The 22,269-nt window shown below is 38.0% G+C and overlaps 1 protein-coding gene across 4 annotated transcripts in view; it reads left to right on the plus strand.

The window, feature by feature from the left end:
- The window catches only part of taok1a (TAO kinase 1a), a 156,687-nt gene that overhangs the window by 106,608 nt on the left and 27,810 nt on the right, over nt 1–22,269 (plus strand). For all 4 annotated transcript variants that reach the window (XM_078224842.1, XM_078224843.1, XM_078224845.1 and 1 more), the window contains exons 6-12: nt 1,530–1,626; nt 3,236–3,349; nt 7,680–7,771; nt 7,993–8,086; nt 16,774–16,855; nt 20,726–20,893; nt 21,707–21,913. In XM_078224842.1, coding sequence (XP_078080968.1) covers nt 1,530–1,626; nt 3,236–3,349; nt 7,680–7,771; nt 7,993–8,086; nt 16,774–16,855; nt 20,726–20,893; nt 21,707–21,913 — 854 coding nt within the window. The remainder of the gene's footprint in view (nt 1–1,529; nt 1,627–3,235; nt 3,350–7,679; nt 7,772–7,992; nt 8,087–16,773; nt 16,856–20,725; nt 20,894–21,706; nt 21,914–22,269) is intronic.

Below are 22,269 nucleotides of genomic sequence, written 5' to 3' on the forward strand. Positions count from 1 at the left end.
ATTCTCTGCTTATTCCTTTCAAGTATCTGCAGAAAACATTTAGTGAGATATTGGACACTATTCAAGTAATTGATATATGAATCTCAATTTTACTACATATCTAAATAGAACAGAGCAAAGCCTGCTCACTGGGTCAAATGGCCTACTCGTTCTTTCTGATGCTCTGAAGCATTTCAATTTAATGTTTCTTGTTTGCCATTTCCTAAATAAATTAAAGTTACAAACAGTGAATTCAGTACAGTCTAGTATAGCCTGAGCAATAAATTTAGTTGCACACGAAGACCTATCTTGTATATAGGCTTAAGTATTTTGTCATTTTTTTCCAGTTTCATTCTTACTCTCCCTTCCTTTCTGCATCCTTACAATATGGCAATCATGGTAATAAAACTTCAACTTAAATGTTGTTAAGCTGTTCAACTGCAAAGTGTGGCACCTCAACTGGGAGGGGGAGCGGGGTGGTGCTCATTTATTGCCCCCACACAACATTTCAGCAAGAGTCACTCTGGTCGTGCTTAAGATGAGCACTCTGGATGCTGGAAATCCGAAATAAAAACAGGAAGTGCTGGAAATCCTCACGAGGTCAGGTGCTTCTGTGGAAAGAGAAACCACGCTAACTTTTCAAGTCTATACAGAAACTACCTGGTCTAATGAGTATTTCCACCAGTTTCTGTTTTTATACATCACTAAAGTTGAAATGAGCTAACTCGGTGCACACAAAGCGTTGAAGTTAGGACCTCCCAATCAGGGTTGTTCAGTACTACATCATTGAGCTCACCATATTTAGAGTTCAAATGTAACCTTGATTCTTGTTAAAATAAATACAAAATATTTTCTTAATTCTTTAAGCCTTTTATTTCAATGAAAATAGTGGTGGTGCAGAGAAAATTTGATTCCCACGCCTCGCCTATTTGAAATTTTTTTGTTGTATTTTCCACCTATGCAATCAATTCCATTCTTACCACCTTCATGGAGGAAATTAAAGGCAATTTGTTGGCAGGTTGTGCTGTTTTCACAGTTGACAGAATAAAGGTGAAAATATAGGTCTATATTTGTCTTGCACTAATACTCTATGCATTTTCTTAATGCTTTGGTTCAAATGTACACATTTAAACAGTTCAGTTCCTATCTTTCCATGAATGTTGATGCTCATGTTCAGATACATGTTTTATTCTTTTGTAATGAGCAGATTTTGTGATGCTAGTACTCTGTCCCTCCTTCTAATACTCTCTCTCTCTCATGCATATAATAAAAGTCAGTTTAGCCTTCCATCAGGCGCAGGTAAAGAAAACCTGTAATATTCATTTGAAGCCTTAGATTGCTATGGAACACTTGGCAAGTATCATCCTTAAACCTGAACAATCAAAATTTAATTAATAATAAAAATAATCCTGCTCAAAATTTGAGATTGAAAAAAATGTTTTATTAATTGTGTTTCCATCATTGCTTTAATAATGAATGGATACCAATCATGATTTACAATCTTAAATGTTCCTCTAATAGCACATTTATTAAGTATTGTTTCATTCCAGTTCATAAGAAACCACTTCAGGAAATTGAGATAGCAGCCATTACTCACGGTGCTCTACAGGGATTAGCCTATTTGCATTCCCACAACATGATTCACAGGTAAGTCTCTGCAGTGGAACACTGAATCAGGATGACAATATTTTAATAAGTAGCATTTGGGCTGATACTTCAATACCAAGTTTGTGTCAATGAAAGCTCAACATGTGGTTCAGAGGCAGTCTAACTAGAGGCTGCCAGCTGTATAGCATGTGATATCAATACTGATCTGAAACACATGTCAAAGTTAAATTGTTGATTTACAGATTTAGCAAGGAAAATATTGGAGATTGAAAATAGTTTTTTATTTCAAACACATTCTGCATACTGATGCATTTTTTAGTGTCTCTCAAATACAGTTATACTTATGTCGCTAAAAGATTGCAATGACGATTTTCCAATAAATTAAGAGTACCCAGATTTAATTTATTCTGAGAGCACTGAGAATTGATAAGTGCTCTTCTGTTTGTCCAATTCCACTGAAAATGTGGATCCTAAAGATGTAAGAATTATTTAGTAAATGAAAGAAACAAAAGTGCAAAGCGTGGAAGTTGTCAAATGTTCAAACAACTTTATATACTGGGTGAAAGTTATCCGTAAGTTTGCAGTAACCACACAGTGATTCTCATTTACCATTATGAGCTGTAGGTTACCATAGAAATGCAGTAAAATAAGATTTAAGCATAGGTAGAAAATTTTCTTTTGATATTTACATGGGAAACAGCTTCTGGTATGAGATTGTATTTGATATAGATAAGATGAATATTTGATCCCAAGTTGAGCTTCTGATCACATTCACACCATCATAAAAACTATCTATTTCTAGATAACTTTGCTTCGCTCTCAGTAGATCTGCTGCTGAAACTCTCATTCATGCTTGGGTGGATTGGCCATGCTAAATTCTCCCTCAGTTTACCCAAACAGGCGCCGGAGTGTGGCAACTAGGGGATTTTCACAGTAACTTAATTGCAGTGTTAATGTAAGCTTACTTGCGGTGATAATAAATAAACTTATTACCTCTAGACTTGACTATTCCAGTGTACTCTGACTCGTCTCCCAAATTTGTACCTTCTGTGAACCTTAAGATCACCAGAAATTCTGCTGTTCATGTCTTAACTCGCACCATGCAATGGTGTAAATTTGTACTCTGATCTGCAACTCTTCTGGGCTTTATTTTTTTTTTGTTTCTAGTTAATACTAAGAAGCACCCATTCACGAAGCATTAGCTTTACTGGACCATTGCACTCAATAAAAAGAAAGACATTCTTTTATAGAATGCTTCTCACAACCGTAGGATGTCCTAAAGCGCTATATAGTCAATGAAGTATTATCGAACTGTAATTGTTAAGATTCTGGAAATGTGACGAATGTTTTGCACACAGCAATATGAAAATCATCTGATCTGTCGTTAGGCATTGGTTGAAGAAAATGTATTGGGCAGGACACCAAGGAGAATTTTCCTGTTCTTTGAGTTAGTTATATTGGAATGAAAGGCGCAGAGGGCCTTTGTTTAACACCTCATCTGAAAGATTTCATCTCCATCAGAGTCTTAGCCTAGATTATGTGCTCAAATTGCCATTACATTATTTGATACAGCTTACATGAACAATATTTTGAGTTGACTGCTGAATTTGTTGACTGTTAATTGTATTTTTACTTGTTTTGTAACCAGAGACATAAAGGCAGGTAATATCCTCCTGACAGAACCAGGCCAAGTGAAGTTAGCTGATTTTGGATCTGCTTCCATAGTATCTCCTGCCAATTCATTTGTGGGAACACCATATTGGTAAGAAGCCTTTCTTCAAGGCATGATCATTTGTCTTTAATGTATTATTTATAGTCACAAGCAGGAAGCCATTTGGCTATCATTCGCAGTTATAACCATCACCTTGGCGTGTGTTCCGGTAATCCCCTGAATGATGCCATTAGAAGCTCCTTACTCCTGTATGGCCACACATGGTGACCAGGTTGGAGGGAGATGCCAGACAGTGTAGTCCAAAATGTCCTCAATGGCAGACAAAGCAAGGGAAGACAGTGTGTCACCATGGCTCTGAAGGTGGAAGAAGGCTCCAGCCACAATGTGATCCTGGTCATTGTGGTTTGATAGTCTCCTGAGTCTGATCACCAATGCATCAAGATTTTGTGGACAGTGACAGCCTCTCCAGGTCCCCTCATCAAACAAAGTCATGTCCAGGCTTCTACCAGTGTTTAAAATGAGCTGGTACAGAGGAAAAGAAAAAGAATATTGTTGAAAAAAAGAAACACGTTATCAAATGTTTTTGTTTTTCATTTATCGTGAAAGCTCGCAAAAATGTTCTAATTGTAATGGAGGAACAACAACTTAACTGCATGAAGAGAGAGTGCTGATTGGTTGGCAGGTGAACTCTCTTTGCTGGAGGTGTTGCCATGGAGAATGCTGCATGGAACAGCTAACCGTGCAGCTTCGTTCAAATTCAGACCAGGCAGGTTGTCTCTGACCTCGAGAATGAACTAGGGAATGACTTCCCTAGGTTTTGTTTGGTTAAAAAAGGCTCGATGTGTGGACATGTTTCTTTTGCCTGCAAAGAGCAGGGCCCTTTGTGAATATATGTAGCTTCTAGCATGCAAAAGTGAACAACATTGCAAGCCTAACTAACAGTCTAAACTTGATTTGCAGTGCAATTCTTTACGCAATCAGGCTCTTCAGCAGAAGTTGTCTAATCGCAGAATCACATTTAACGTTGGACGCTGTGGGCCCTATTTTACCATTTTGATTCTAAGTGCTGGGCGGACTTGAGTGTTTCAGATCTGACTTTTAGACCGAGTTCTCAGGTGCCCCCATACTCACTCTGCCTGAAAAAATATCAGCAATTCCGAATCGTGCTGTAGAAGCCTGTGGGCGGGGCTTAACGCACCCGAAATCCTGCAGTTGTGATCGGTGCCTCCAGCTGCGCATGTGCAGAAAAAAAAATTATAGAATGCGGCTCCCTTGCCACATCGCTCCCAGCCAGATAAGGCTACCATTGGCCCCCACAGACATTGCCCCACCCCACAACGTTACTGACTCCCTTATTCCCCCCACCCCCTCTGCCACCCTGACTGATTGCAGGCCCCCCCCCCCACCCCCCCCCCCCCCCCCCCCCCCAACAATCTCGGGCAGAGTGGCAGTAGACCCCCCTCACTGGTAAAATCAGGCCCTATGTTTTGGGTTTTCCAAGCATGGGCTGGATGGGTCAGTGGTTTGCCTATTGTGAACAGCCGAAGGGATGTGCTGTCTGATATGATCCACCTATTGATTGGACTTATATAGCCTATATATCCAGCATCACATTGGCACTGAAATTCATACACCATGTTGCTCATTTGTGTGATAGGCAAAACATCTTTTTAACTTGATGGGTGCACTCAGTTCATGGAGAATACTACTTGTGTTGCTATTGCATAGTAACAATGTGCAACAGCTAGGTTCACCTGTTTCTCAAGCTCTTGAGAAACCTTGCCCTCCAGAGTAATCTGACATAGACTGGGCATGTTTCAGGATCAAAAGTGGCGGCCTTAGGCCCATTCATGAGTTTGCATGGCATACAGTGAGAAATTATCTGATCACGGTAGCCATTATTCTGCGATGTGGCTTTGATGCCCTATTTTAGCATCAAACTTACATGGTGAGCAAATGGCTTGGGCCCTATTTAGGAGGTTTTCGGTGAGGCCAATCCTATAGCACGTGGAACTGTAGGAATGCGTATATTGATCAGTGAAGGTAGGCTTGTGGTAGACAACAGTAGAGAACAAATTTCTCAACCAGCCTGTCGAGGAAAAGGAGCTTATTGGATTGCACCATTTCAAAGGCGATTTTTGAATGCAGGGTGAAGCCTGTTAACCTGTGTAAGCAAGATTTCACACGCAGCTGCGGATTCAAATATGGTAAATATTTAATCTACGAATTGAAAACATGCAAGGGGTAGGAGATTGGGTGTCATTCCATTGAAGAAAAGGAAACCAACCCTGCATCCCGGATCCCCTACCTCATGGGACGTCTACCTGCTGTGCCCAAACATCTGCAGGTCAAGAATCAGCCTGTTAAGCACATGAAGATGAAAGGCAGAAACTCGCAACCCTGGGTAGACATCATCCTCATATTGAAAGCAGCCAATAATGACATTTATAAACATTGAGTTAAAACCAAACCAGAAAGGAGACTTTTCATGTGCACCTTTATTTTGAATGCTACAGTTACATTTGCAACAGCAAAAAATCATTTCCTCTACCTTTTTAACAACCTGATGTATTATCCGGCATTCTCTTAATACGGAATGCAGTTTCAGAAAGAATCCAGCTTTGTCCATTTCTTCCATGTGATAGGAGTTAATGTAACGTAAATAGAATTAGAATAGGAGGCAGAACGCTATCTTTCATTTCACCAGCTACATTGCTGTTCGTTGGTGAAAGTACTTAAGGTATATTCATGATGGTTTCACCAACTGATAGAATTACACCAGAATGCTGCAAGTCTGAGCATAAATTGGGTGCAATATGTAATCTATAAAAATAAAACTTTTAAAGAATATTTAAACCTTCAAAACTAAACCCCTTTTTTTTGTCACTAATAAACCTGGATAAGATTGCACAGCTTTCGCTGTTATTTTTAAAATTTTTGTTCCATTCTAAGTTACAAAACCAATGTGGAACGTGGACTGGGCAGACACACACCCATTTTGCTTGCTCCAAAAAACATTCAAGTTGAATCCAATTCATGGTCCCCACGAGAGACAAACAAGATCCAAGCCGACAAGAAAAGGCATTGCACCCTGTCTTGGGCTTGATCTGACACTTGATCTTAGCCAAAAGGCCAGGAAACTCACCCTAAATACACAAACTGGCGAGGTGTTGAACAGTGCAGTTCCAGGTTAGATTCTTGGGCAACACTGACTTAAATAGCTCCAACTGAGCCAAAGGTAGAGGTGTTACATTGGTGTCAGTACTGCTAAGAGGACAAATCATCTGAACTTTACACTCCTTCCCAATGTCATCGAAACCTGCTGGAGAAGGCAGAGTTTGGATAGGTAACTGTAAATTGAGCTTGCCTTTGATATAAGCATCATCCCTTCCCAAAATCAAATTGTTTTTCAGCCTTGCAGATGAAGTGTGAGTACCATGGCTGCTGATGCTTGTTGAATGTACTAATCAGTATTGAGGAGTGGGTTAGAACGAAAATGCTGAGATATGTTTTCAGTCAAATTATCAATGTAATCATCGCAGAAAAAATGTTTGTAGCAGGAATTAATTTTCTGGAGCCTAAGAGACTTAGAGGTGATCTTCTAGAGGTCTATAAAATAATGTGGGCATAGATCAGCTAGATAGTCAACATCTTTTCCCAAAGGTAAGGGAGTCTAAAACTAGAGGGCATAGGTTTAAGGTGAGAGGGGAGAGATACAAAAGTGTCCAGAGGAGCAATTTTTTCTCTCTCAGGATGGTGAGTGGCTGGAATGAGCTGCCAGCGGCAGTAATAGAGGCGGGTACAATCTGTTTTTTAAAAAGCATTTAGACAGTTACATGGGTAAGATGGATATAGAAGGATATGGGCCAAACGCGGGCAATTGGGAGTAGCTTAGTGGTTTTAAAAAAGGGCAGCATGAACCAGTTGCACCGAAGGGCCTGTTGCCATGCTGTAAACCTCTATGACAGGATCTGGTACTTGTGCATTAGGCCTTTTGATCAAGGACACAAGAAATTGAGAATGTCAGTCTTTGCCGTTTATCACACTGGAGAGCTGAGTCTCTGCTTCATCGTGGTTAATTGATATTATTGAATAGCACAGAAATAAAAAAACTTTTAAATTTAATTCAAGACAGTTTAAGTTGTAATATCTCAAACTAAATATCTTGATAAATGGAACACCTGGCTATTTTTAAAGTTCACTTTTAATTCGTTTTTAAACAAAAATATCTAGATAAATACGATTTAAGTACTTGAATTTCAAATACTTTGTTATGTCAGATGTAAATGCCTCATGCCTCCATCATAATTTTTGGAGCTATAATTCTATTAAGAGTATAATAATGGCAATATCAGTAAAATTATTATTGTTACAATGCAAATTAATCAAACTAAAGCTACTATTTTATATTTTGAAAAAGGATGGCTCCTGAAGTAATCCTTGCCATGGATGAAGGACAGTATGATGGCAAAGTAGATGTTTGGTCTTTGGGAATTACATGCATTGAATTAGGTAAGTCACTGCAGTTAACCAAGAACGTGAAACCAATTAACAATGGCTTGGGGAAAATGCTATAATCACAAAGTATAATCAGTTGTGCTTGATAACTTTTACTTTCAATACATTTAAAATGATTGCAATTATATTCTAAATGAGTCCTTAAATCTCTCAATGAAAATTACCATTTCATTGTTAACAGTTCTGAAATCTGATTACTGCTACTTTACCCACAGCGGAGCGAAAGCCTCCTTTGTTTAATATGAATGCAATGAGTGCCTTATACCATATAGCGCAGAATGAGTCACCTGCTCTTCAGTCTAATGAATGGTGAGTACACATTCAGAGTCCTGAGATTTGTATAGAAACAGATGTTTCTAAATCATAAACAACTGCCAGTTTAAGAAATACTTGTCAGTAGATGAAGGTTTATCTCTAATCCCGAGTGTTTAAACAGATTATCCTAAAATGCACTGCATAATCTTTAAATAGTATTTGTATATTTTTGAAGATGCTAAATGTTGAAATAGCTGTATTTGTACCAAGAAGATTACTGTCTTTGAAAATCTTGCTGGGTGTCATTTAGGACAATTTCTAAAAACGTTCAATTAATTCAGACTAATGACAATGTGATAAATGCTGGAGTTTGGTCTATTGGTAATCCATATAGAATTCCAAAGTAAATGTTTTATTTGACTAGTAACACCAGTTATATAAAAATCTTAACATGCCCATATTTTTTGCTTTCATTTGGTTGTCTGCAAGATTAGTCAATTAAATCCAGTAAAGGCACCTTCAATTTCAAACTTTGTGCACTTCCATAATAAATAGCTGTATTACCTTTGAATTATAAGCCATTTATGATCAGTGTCCTTTGCAGTGATTGTAACAATATTGTGCCATATTCAATACTGCACTGACACGAGCTATAATATTTCAAATTCAAATCCCTCTTGTAATCAGTTCATGCAGCTTCCATTGTGTCTCATCTAAGTCTATGCATCTATGTATGTCCCTCCTATATGTATAAAAATCTGTTTTCTGGCACATGGCGTTCATATCCCCAGAAAACCCCACACCATTACAGAACAAAATATCTTTTTATAAAGAGAAAGAAAGCATCCATAATTTACAAGTAACTGCACCTTCCCTTTAATTGACCTCAGCAGTTTATTAGTAGCTACAGATACCTGGATTTGTTGATTAGAGCAGACCTTAAATGACCTCAGCGGGTTATCAGCTAAACATTACAACTGTGCTTCAAACCCAGGATTATCCACGCACAGTGTCACATCCATTCACTGATACTAAATCAACTTTTTACGTCACAGGTTTGCCCAAATATCAAATTTTGTTCATCTAAATCATTTTAGGCTTTCTGTTCTTTAGAATCATCATTGTTTTGCATTTATTAGATATTATCCTCCATGTTTTGCTGTAATTTCGTTTAATTCCTAAGTAAGACTTTTTTATTATCAGAGCTTGTTTCCAGAGCCACTTGTTTGTAGTTTGATTATATAACTCTTAACTTTTCCCCTCTTCCTTTTGGGGAAAAATCTGATGGGAAAGGCATTTAAATAATTTTCATAAGCAGATATTGTAATCGTTCAGTATGAAAGCTATGCATAGGGAATCTAAGTAACAAAATTATATAGTTCCTTAAAATATCTGTGTGGCATAATATGGACAGATAAATATTTTTACGCCCACTTAGTAAAAACACACAATTTGCATTTTTTTAAGCTGTTAACATTAAATCCATAACTTCAATTTTCTACCTTAGCTACACATTAAGTGGTAATTTCCTCAGAGGTTCACCTGAATCACCTCACGTATGTATAGTTATTGTATATCAACAAACCTATAATGCAGCCATTTGACAATTTGCCTGTATCATTTTTCAGTGATGGACAGTGAATAATGGAAACAATCAAAATAGGTCGTACAAATGCATACAAATTATATTGCTAAGTTATATTTGGGGAACAAATTTATGATCCTAGATTAAACCATTCACTTCAACTGAATAAGAATAAGAATGAAAATATTGTGTATTTGACTTTATCTCATCTGCAAAGCATAAAAATGGGCAAAAGCCTGTTTGGTTCCTTTAACTTTTTTAAAAGGCATGTGGTACTTAAATTTAACTGGTAAATATACCATAGATTTTGACCATAAACGATATATGTTAATATCCTGATTAATTATTCTGGGAGATTTCAAACAAATAACTCGATTGTTCAGCAATGTGTCCAAGTAATTACCAAAAAATGTTTAGGCTTAATTTTTCTTGCACCAAGTTTCTTATTGACTCTGTAATGTACTGCATTGATACCTTCCATTATCATCATCAGATATATTCATTAAATTTAAGATGGCTTTGGTTTTAAATGTTCTTAGTGCAGTAAAATATTCCTCTTTCTCGAAGATGATTCTCTTTTATTTTGTGGTCTAGAAGATGAGGGAGGAGCATGTAGAGAAACAAAAAGCATTTGCTGTTTGCTAAGGGTAAACAAGAATTATATAATAGATCATATTACAATGCCTACATGTCCTTCCAGTAAGAAAATAATAGTATAAATGGTACCATTGATCTATTGAGTCTTCAAATTGTGAACATGTTAAATCTTGTGATCTATCACTTGCTGGTATGATTGTTAAATATCGAAAATGAAAACACTGGCTTTCTGCAGTGGTTGGGAAAATAAGAATGAAAATATTGTGTATTTGACTTTATCTCATCTGCAAAGCATAAAAATGGGCAAAAGCCTGTTTGGTTCCTTTAACTTTTTTAAAAGGCATGTGGTACTTAAATTTAACTGGTAAATATACCATAGATTTTGACCATAAACGATATATGTGGAAAATATAATGGGTAGCTATATATATTGGACAGAAGGAAGTTATTACATCTTGTAATAATTGAAGGTCTGTTGAAATCAACAAAGTAAAGCTGTGGATGTTTGTGAAGATCCTGAAATCAGATTGCAGCCCTGAATGTTTTTGAAGTTTATTTATTAGTGTCACAAGTGAGCTTAAATTAACACTGCAATGAAGTTGCTGTGAAAATCTCCTAGTCACCACACTCCGGCACCTGTTCGGGTACGCTGAGGGTGAATTTAGCATGGCCAGTGCACCTAACCAGCACGTCTTTCAGACTGTGGGAGGAAATCGGAGCACCTGGAGAGAAACCATACAGACACGGTGAGAATGTGCAAACTCCGTGCAGACAGTGGCCCAAGCTGGGAATTGAACCCGGGTCCCTGGCGCTGAGAGGCAGCAATGATGACCACTGCCACCGTGATGTCTATGAGCAATGACAGCATTCTGGCAATAGAACTGAAGATTTGTGCTCCAGAACTCGCCACATCCCTGCTCTGGCTGTTCTAGTACAGCTACAACACTGACATCTGCATGGCAGTGTGAAAAATTGCCCAGGTATGTTCAGTCCACAAAAAGCAGAACCAATCCAACCCAGGCAATTACCGCCCTGTCATTCATCAGCAAGGCGATGGCAGGTGTCATCAATGTGCTATCAAATGGTGCTTACTCAACAACAACCTGCTCACAGCTCAGTTTGGGTTCAGCCGGGCTACTCAGCTCCTGACCTCACTACAGCCTTGTCCAAAACATGAACAAAATAGCTAAATTCGAGATGACTTGAGAGTGACTTCACTGGACATCAAGACACCATTTGACCGAGTGTGACATCAAGGAGCCCTAGAAAAATGGAAATCAGAGAGACAATTCTCTGCTCGTGGAGAGCTACTTATTACAAAGGCAGATGGTTGTGATTGTTGGCGATCAGTCTTCTCGGTCACGGGGCATCACTGCAAATGTTCTTCAGGATATCATCTGAGGCATGACCTTCCCTCCATCAGGAGGTCAGAAGTGAGGATATTCGCTGATGATTGCATAGTGAGGATGTTCGCTGATTGCACAATGTTCAGCACCATACATGACGACTCAGGTACTGAAGCAGTCTATGCCCATATGCAGCAAGACCTGGATAACCTTGAGGCTTGGGCTGATAAGTGGCTAGTAACATTCGTGCCATACAAGTGCCAGGCAATGACCATCTCAAACAAGAGAGAATCCAGCTATCACCCCTTAATATTCAACAGCATTACCATCACTGAATCCCCTATTGTCAACATGCTTGGCATTACTATTGACCAGAAACTAAAATGAGTCAGCCATAAAATTGCTGTGGCTACACAACCTGGTCAGAGTTTTTGAATTCTGCAGTATGCAACGCCACCTCCTGATTTCTCCAAAGTCTGTGCACCATCTACAAGGGCAAGTCAGGGGTGTGATGGAATATTCTCCACTTGCTTGGACGAATGCAACTGAAACAGCGCTCAAGAAGCTTGGAGCCATCCAGGACACAGCAGCTGCTTGATTGGCACCCCATCCACCACCCTCAAGATTCTCTGTCTTCACCACAAACACAGAGCGACAGCAATGTGTACCATCTACAAGATGCACTGCAACATCTCACCATGATTCCTTTGACAACAACTTTCAGACAATCCCTACCACCTGGGAGGTCAAGGACAGCAGGCGCATGGGAGTGCCACCCCCACCTGCAAGTTCCCCTTCAAGCCACACATCATCCTAACTTGGAACTGTACTGCTTTTCCTTCACTGTCACTGGGTCAAAAACCTGGAATTCCCACACCACATGGACAGCAGTGGTTCAAGAATATGGCTCTCCACCACCACCTTCCTGAGGACAATTGGGCATGGGTCATAAATGCTGACAATGACACCCAAGTTCGATGAAATGATATATTTTATCTGTTTTAAGCAGGTTTTTAAAGCTCTCCGGAGACTGAGAGATTAGGGAAGGAACTCCATGCAGTGGTTGCAGTTGATCTGTCTGCCAAAAGCGGGATGCACAAAAAGCTAGAGTAAGAGAACTAAGTAGTGAAGAAGGGGGTGTAAAGCTGGTGGGTGTTGCCAAGGTTAGGTGAGGCCAAACCCATGAGATCTGAAAATGAGAGCAAGAGTACCAAATTGATTGAATTGGATGAGAGGACAGCAATCTCATTAGGTAAGCAAAAAATGAACAAATGGAATAGTTGGCAAAATTAATTCCAAAGAGTTTTGGACAAGTTGAAGTTTAGAGGCTTTGGGGATGGCCAGGATGGTATTTTAAGAATCAATTTTGGAGGGTGACACAAGTTTTGATAAGAGCTGTGGTTGTTGGAATGAAATAAAGTTAATGAGGAAATTATTCAGCACATTATGGAGCAGAATTTGCAATGTTGTACAAACCTATAAAACATTTAAAAGGTGTGAGTGAGCTAAATCACAAGACAAAAGCATGAAAGTTCCATACCATGCATAAAATGCAAGAGTTAGAAATGTTGCAGGCTTTGTGTAGGTGAAATTAGTTTGGGTAATGTTCAATTACTAGCAACTCCTGATTTAATTATGGTAGTATAACTTCAGTCATTGCCTATCATGGCAGTTGTAGGCATTGAGGAATGAATTGTCAAAATAGGTATGCGTATTTTGTGTGAATACAAGACAAGCAGGATGATGGAGAATCCACAGCCCTCTTGGGGTTCATAAACTTTTGAGTCATGGAAATTTTCCCCTAAATGATCAGCCCCTTATCCTGAGAACTTGCCCACATTTTCCAAATTTCCCAACCAGCGGAAACAATATCTCACTGTTGACCCTATCAAGTCCCTTCAGAATCTTGCATGTTTCAATGAGATCACTTCTCATTCTTCTAACCTCCAGAGAGTATAGGCCCAATATGCTCAGCCTCTCATTCTCCGAGGGAACAATCTAGTTCTGTGTACTGCCTTCAATGCAAATATATGGTTCCTTGCATATGGAGAACAAAACTGCACACAATATTCAGGTATGGTCAGACCAAGGCCTTGTACAATTGTAGCGAGACTTTTTTTATTCCCGTGCTACAACCCCCTTGTAATAAAGGCCAACATACAATTTGCCACCTTAATTGATTGCTGTACCTTCATACTGACTTGAGTTCCTTGTACAAGCACACCCAAGTCTCAGAATATCAACAATTCTAACTTTCATACTTTAAAAAAAAGTTTTTCTATTCTTACAACAAAAGTGAATAACCTCACACTTCCTCACATTGTATGCCATCTGCCATCTTGTTGCCCACTCAACTTGTCTTCCTGACAACTTAAATTTCCACCTAGCATTGTATCATCAGTAAACTTAGGTGTGCAATTGCAATATAAAATCTTAGGTTCTAAAGTCCTATATGAACCACCTTCTATGGACTTTGTTAAATATGTCCAAGCCTATCGGTAGCCATCCTTCCTACATGCAGTTGTTGCTCTGATAGGATTTTTGGTATTAATTTCCAACTCCTAACTTAAAATACTTAATTCAGTTTAGATAAGAAAATTTACTTTTTTTAATCAGATAATTTTCTTTTCAAATGAACATGTTGGGATCATACTGCATAGCTGTGCTCTTATTTATTGTAACCAAATTGGAACTCCTTACAGGCCCGTTTCATGTTGAAGTCTTAAATTCATAGATTCGGACTTTTATAATCTGTATAATTTTGAGGTTAGGGACCAGTTTACCTTATTCTTAATATCATTTGAACATGTTGCTTTGAGTATTTCGAAATATTTTATCTTCTCAGAAATTTTGCATGAATTTCTATAATCATTTGTGTCGGGCCTTTGATTTTTCTTCAATCCTCTTAGCCTTCTATGCATAGTTTTGGTAATGCGGTTTATTTTCTTTGGTTCAACAATTGTTACAAGCCGTTAATTATTTTTGTTCATTGTAGTTTTGTATTCTCTGCAAGCGATTTGTCTAATAGGTGCATGTTACTTCATTTTCATTACAAATGGAATAGGCGTCGTCCTGTTTTCAGGAGCCATGTGAAACACATCAAAGGAATGGACAAATATTTTATAGGGTTTTTTAATTATTCAGGAGCCATTGCATATTTTATATGTTTAGTGTATATGGAGGCACTGCAGATATTTTAACAATTTTGAAAGGCTCTTCAGGTTGAGCACAGCAAATTGTACTTGCATTTCATATCAATATCTTTTTTTTGGTGCCAATTCTACTTTTGGCATGCCTAAAGTAAAGCTACTGTTTTAAGCATGCATTGTGTTAAAAATGTACAGTGGTCCATGACTTGGGCAGTACTTGTGCTGCACACAATTGGCCCTTATGAGTGGAAAAGATCAAAAACGGCTCATTTAGAAAAAGTGATGTTCCGCATACTGCAGATAACAAAAGCTTTTAAAAAAAATATACTCCCGTTTGAGATTGACTTTTGATTTTGTTTTTGCCACTTCTATTTTTTTTAATTTTAAAGATGCTTTTGGTTTTGACATTGCAAAGCCATTAGTGTTTCTAGTGCAAATCAAGGCAATAAGTGTTTTTATTTTCAGTTTGTTGCAATTTTGACTTCAATATGGAAGAAATCGAGCCTTTTGCCTAATCTGCTTTTGAATACTTTACCAGCTTTGAAAAAGAATAAAAAGGCAGCATTTTCCACTGGTTTTCTCTTACATTTCAGTGGTTTTAAATATTTGGAAAAAATATTTTCGAATTCCAAGTGCTAAGTGCTGCTGTAAGTGCTTTCCAAAGTCGGGTTATTGCACATCTTCATCTGTTTTGTGCAAGCATCATATTTACCACAATTACTTTAAAGCACTCAAGGCTGTGGGTCAAGTGCTGGTAGATGGGTTTAGGTGGGAGTTCAGGTGTTTCTCGTGTATCAGTGCCGACTCGATGGGTCGAAGGGCCTCTCCTGCACTGTCTGATTCAATGATTCTTGATGGCCTTAAATAATCTTAATCTCTCTCATATAGTAGGTATTTACAGAAATGTAATGTCTATATGACCTTTCTGTTTAAAAATGCCTACTTTTTGACGTGCAGTCACTATTGTATTGTAGGAAATGCATCAGCTAATTTGTGCACAGCAAGGTCCCCCAAACCGCAATGTAATAATCACCAGATAATTTGTCTTAGTGGTGCTGGTCAAGGGATTGCTATTATCCTTGCTATGGAATCATTTTATACTGATCTGACTGAGGGTTAAATTAGATGCCACATCCAAAACATCCCACCTCGTACTTGAAATACCAACCTGAATTTTGGCTTCAGGTCTCAGGTGGGACTTGATTGAATTCACTATCATCTCGCTCAGAGGTGAAAGCGCTAACTAAAAAATAGTCATTTTAAATAGACTGAAATTCTTAACAGTCTCTAGTTATATTTTACGTTCTTTCGCCATGCAACAATTTGCAAACCTGCGAACTTGTACCCCTTTTCATCAGATGTGAATGACAAGGCACACAAGTCAGCAAACCTACCATGAGCAAATGATCTCCGATCATTAGCAGCCTTATCTTCCTTGCGATAACCCGGTAGCACAGTGGTTAGCATTGCTGCCTCACAGCACCAGGGCCCCGGGTTCATTTTAGCCTTGGGTGACTGTGTGGAGTTTGCACATTCTCACCGTGTCTGCGAGGGTTTCCTCCGAGTGCTCCGGTTTCCTTCCACAATCCAGAGATGTGCAGGTTAGGTGGATTGGCCATGCTAAATGCCCCTTAGTGTCCCAAGATGTGTAGGTTAGATGGATTAACTGTCGTAAATGTGTGGGGTTACAGGGATATGGCAGGAATGAGGACATGGGTGGGGAAGTTTGGTGTGGACTCGGTGGGCCGAATGGCCTCTTATGCACTGTAGGGATGCTATGAACTGTGAGATACCTAACAGAAAACCACCTGGAGTATGGGTCATTGATACTGTCCCAGTTTTTATGGTGTGCCAGATGTTTGTAACTTGTGCCACGATTGGATTTAAAAACAATAACAATGTTTATAGTGATAATAAATATGAATGTTTGTACAAAGCACACATTATCAATGTAGATTTCAGGCCATAGGATCATGGGCTAACTTTATTGTGAAACTGTAGCATTTTACTGAATATATTTTGTGGAAGTTTGGTACTTATTGAATCTTTTTATAATTTCCCCAGGTCTGACTATTTTCGAAACTTTGTAGACTCCTGCCTTCAGAAAATTCCTCAAGACAGACCCACTTCAGAGGAACTTCTGAAAGTCAGTAGGATTCTCTATTCAGTGCAGATATATTCTTAATCCCTTAAGTATACTTTGTTTATAAACTAAAGAATTTGATTATTTTTTTGTTTTTATTCCTACTTGATGACCTGATTTATCCTGCAGAAATATAATTTTCCGAAGCCGCATATTTGAAGTTATGCAAAATCTACACCAATTTTGTGCATTGGAGCAGAATGGTACAGGGTATTAACAATTAAATTGCAGGCCTTCTCCTCTGCAGATGAATACCCTAATCTGTCCCAGAAGAATATAATGGGAAAATCACCTTTCTTTTGTAGGCAACTAAGGGTTTCCTTTGGAATGAGTGTTTGGCATTCTGTTGGGTTTTCTTGAGACATTTTTGGGAAGAAATCTTGAGAGATTTAGATTGACAGTCTGAAAAGCATAAATGAAGAATGTTACCTTTTTTGGATGTCTAACAAAAAGGCAAAGTTTTGACACAGTTGTGATACAGTTTTTACATCTCAAGTCCTTAGTCTATTGTGATTTCACTTGTGTAATACACACAAAGTAGCATTTCAGAGCCTGCCGTTCGCTCAAACTTGTGTAATGCAGTCGTCACAAATTGTTCATGTTTTGTTCAGAAACTAGATTTCCACTGGGTAATGTTTTGTCTTATCTGGACAAAGTACTGTACATTTTATTCTGTGTTCCATCGTTGTATACTGATTTCATGCAAAATAAAAACTGAAGATGGGTTTTTTGGTCATTGTGGAAGAGGACATTTTTTTTTAAATGCTGCAGTCTACATTTGCAACTTATGTTTTCACATGCAGGTTTTTTTGCATTTGTGGTTTTTAGGCCAGAGTATGGAATTTGTGTTTTTTTGTTAAATTCTAAACATCTGCATTTCCATAAAACCCTTGGTTGCAACTTTGACCAGTTCTGCTAGTTAGTTCTGACGGACTTACTAAATAAATCCTGTTCTGGTCGTTTTTCCGGAGGCTTTTGTCCAGCCCTTATTTGCTTGCAAACTAATCTGTAATAACAGAACTGACATTTATTAACATCAAATGTTGGAGTGCACTATTCTGCAAATTTAGCATTGCTGCTTTGTGAAGTTAAAGAATAACCTGAATCTAGCTTTCACTGCTGAGTTTGAAGTCACATGGAGTATCCTCTGAACATCCTATGCCCTTTTTTAAATTTGCCAGGAGTTGATTTTAAATGGAGGGTTGCCATTCCCAGCTGCATTTTCCAAATACTTAAAGTGAAATGGCCAAGTAGAAAGGGAAGCTCACAATGTAAGCATACTCACACAGAGCTTCCCTGGGTGAGCAAATTCCAATTGGAACCAGGCAGTATAAATGAAGTTTTGCTTAAATAAAATCTGTATGACAGCCACTGTAGCTTCAATATAAATGCACCCTTAGCTATGATTGAAAACTAGCACTGGGGTTGCTTTCACTACATAGTGAAACCTTTCCACATCAGTGTAATATGATCAAATGTTTTTACCACGTAAGGGAATCTTCATGGGGAGATGGCAGTGTAGCGGTAACATCACTGTGCTAGTAATTCAGGCCAATACTTTGGGGACATGAGTTCAAATCCCACCACAGCAGCTGGAATACTCAGTAATGGCAACCATGACAACGATCATCAATTATTGTAAAAAAACCCATCTGGTTTACTAATAAGGAAAGGAAATCTGCCTTCCTTACCTGGTCTGGCCTACGTGTGACTCCAGACCCACAGCAATGTGCTTGACTCTAACTGCTCTCTGTAATGGCCTAGCAAGCTGCTCAGTACAGGGGAAATTAGGGCAACAAGTGTTGGCCTTGCCAGTAACACCCACATCCCATGAAGGAGTAAAGGATGTGAGATGTCATTCATGTTGTTAAATTTCATAGTGTGAATAAGAATAGAATTTTGTTTGTTACTCCTTCCCCTGTTAGGCACTTTTTGCTTACAAATTCTTTCACCCTAATTAAAACAGATTGCTGTAGTAGCTAACTTTGGTTCCAAAACAGGTCACTTTTTTTTCCAGCTGTATCTAGATCACCAGATTCTTTTATCCACATTTGGTTATCTTCATAACTTTTGATTTCTTCACACTTTTTAAACCAGTGTTTTACCTTTTCCTTCTGCCACTGTCGTTCTCTCTTTGAGCAATTAATCTTTTCAAATGTTTTATTTTGTGTAAGAAGCAGCTTAGAGAGCAAATAAATAAAAGTTTTGCACTGACAACAGGAAAAAGGCCACCAGAGTTAATAGATTAATTCCAAAAGCAAAAATAAATATATCGCACTCTTGAGAATGGCAGATTTTCATGTTTAATTTCTCACAAAGTAAGTGGATTTAGATTGCTTTTATTGAATTGAGTACATTAAAAAAAATACACTGAAAAATTTAAGAGATTTGCAGATATATCATTAATTTTTAATTACAGTAAAATCTTTATCATCTGGCATACGCAGGGAATGGGTGGTTAATTAATAGTACTGATTAATCAAAAATGTTGGTTAAGGGAGGGTTCCATTTACCAATGGACTGCTGCGCAATACTTGCAGCATAAACTAATATGCAAGTACTCGGGAAGTAAAGAACAGTATTTCTTCTTATCTTCATTGGTGCATTAAAACAAAGTATAAAAATAATGTAGTGTACAGGTAGGGCCTCCAAATAGCTACATAATTGCTGCTGATTGGTAAAGTGGTGATTCGTATTAGGGGAACATCATAAATTCCAGTTAATAGAGAATTCTGATTGGTAACGTGGTAGAGATAACACAGTTTACTGGATTAATAATTGGATTATTTATTCAAGCTTTTGTTATTCGTGGCATAGCAGTTCTTCGTGCATCTACGGTAAAAGTCCTCTTTATAATGGAGAAAGCCAAATGGAGCTCACCTCAATTACATTCATGCGGGATGCTGTCAATTTCTCAGTTGTGACCTGGTGTGAAACGTTAGCAAATAATTCTGGCAACTTCCAGTCCCTCATCAGTGCAGAATTTTTATTGTTGGCTTTTAAAATATTAACTTGCTATACTTCAGTAAATTGTTTTCTGTTCAAAATTATGGACCATAATTGAAGTAAGCTGCCAAGTCTTAAAGTATTTGTTTGCATAAATGATAATTGTATGTTTTAGTGCAGAAATTAATTGCTGACTGTTGCAGTTTAAACATATGCCCTATGAGAATGTACTTGATGTTTTCTCAGCTCTATTCTACCTTTTTGTGAATGTAACTGAATCAAAACCGGTTTTAGAATCTTATTGTTTAGCTGTTATAAATAGTACTCTGAATTAGAATATAATTGAAAACTGAGCTTTTTTTACGTCTGTATTTTTTAATTCCTAGCTTTTCTTTGGGGTAATTAAATAATACCTCAGTTCAGTTTAAGTATCTTTAAAGAACAAGTGAAATTGAACCAAGCAATTTTATTGCCTGTGTGAAAGCTGTAAACAGCGCAAGCAACAGACAGTACGGCTTGAGAGATCATCTAGAAGAATGAAGTGTTGTCGGTAATGTCTCCATCCTGACAGCAAACGAGGGTCCAGAGGCGAAGCAGTCATTCCAATCCAAACAGGAAAAAGCTGAAGTCAAGGGCGTATAAGTCGATAAGAGTGAGAATGAATCAGAACAATTTTGGAATAATGCTATTCTTGGTCTCTACTGGAATATTCTTCCAATTGACATATATACGTGTTCCTGAATTTGAATTCTGAAGTTATTGGATGGGTTCATTCTTTAAAATTTCTTCCGAATGTTTTGCTTTAAACACATATATATATATATATATGAATCGTGGAAGGAAATGGCTATTTGTATTTGCAAGGATTGCAAAAATTGTCAGACTAAGACATTATTTGTAATTTGCCTCATTTTGTTTAATTTGTAGCACGCTTTTGTTGTTAGAGAGCGCCCCGAAACAGTGTTAATAGATTTGATCCAGAGGACGAAAGATGCCGTAAGAGAGCTTGATAACCTCCAGTATAGAAAGATGAAGAAAATCCTTTTCCAGGAAGCACACAATGGACCCGCAGTCGAGGTCCAGGAGGAAGAGGAGGTAGGAAAGATGTCCGCCATCTTAGTTATGTAAGCGGAACTTCAGCATCTGAACTTGAAGAAAATAAGTAATTTATTTCCTTAAGACCATAAGATATAGGAGCAGAATTAGGCCGTTTGGCCCTCCAAGTCTGTTCCGCCATTCAGTCATGGCTGATAAGTTTCTCAACCCCATTCTCCTGCCTTTTCCCCGTAACCTTTGATTCCCTTACCAACCAGGAACCTAACTATCTCTGCCTTAAATACACTGAACGACCCGGCCTCCACTGCCTTCTGTGGCAATTAATTCCATACATTCACCACCCTCTGGCTGAAGAAATTCCTCCTCAACTCGGTTCTAAAGGGTCATCCCTTTATTCTAAGGCTGTGCCCTGGGATCCGAATCTTGCCTCCTAATGGAAACATTTTCCCCATGTGTACTCGATCCAGGCCTCTCAGCATTCTGTAAGTTTCAATGAGATCCCCCCCAGCACATCCTTGATCCTTGATTTCTTTGCCATTTCAACTTTCTATTTTAGTTGACTAAGACTAGAAGGCGGTTTACGGCATTAATCTGAATGCTTTTAAATATACATTTAATTAATGCTACTTCGATTGTGGAATTGTCCTTTGGATTTGTTTTACTTTAAGTGACAGAAAGAAAAGAATTTATTTTAACAAATATTGAATGTTCCTAGTTAATGTGAATCACCTGTATTTAACAAAAGCATGCTTTGTTACAGATATAGTTTGATTATTCTCTTCAATCTATTATGAATTCATAAAACACCATCTTAAGACAATAATGTTGATTTTTTTTTGTTCTACTTAAAAGGAGCCTGAACACAGTGTTGGTGGGACAGGCACTGTTAACAGCGTGGGCAGTAATCAGTCTATACCAAGCATGTCTATCAGTGCTAGTAGCCAAAGCAGTAGTGTCAATAGTCTTCCAGATGCTTCGGATGATAACAGTGAGATTGCCATGATGCAGGAGGGAGATCATACAGTGATGTCAAATAGCTCCGTTATCCATCTAAAACCAGTAAGTTTCTCTTAAGACCTTTTCCCCTCATTGCTATTGTTTAGAATGCATATAAATATATTGTATTCCATAGTCTTGATACTGGGTGCAGTGGTAACCTAAATTTTTGATGTCATTAAAAAAAATCCTAGTTTGTATATTTCTGCAAATGTCTGGAATGCTGAAAATATTTTTTTAAAAGCAAGTTCACATTTTTTTTCAAAATATGTGGTAGTTAATTTTGAAAAGATGTTTCTTTCAATTAACCTCCATATTTAAATAGGAATTAATGTTATCCCATAGGGAAAGGACGTTATCTTTTCTGATGCATACTATCGTTTGGTTTATATGATTCCATGTATCATTTGTGCTGTGGC

Source organism: Mustelus asterias, chromosome 12 (assembly GCF_964213995.1).
Source record: "Mustelus asterias chromosome 12, sMusAst1.hap1.1, whole genome shotgun sequence".
Lineage (NCBI taxonomy): Eukaryota > Metazoa > Chordata > Chondrichthyes > Carcharhiniformes > Triakidae > Mustelus > Mustelus asterias.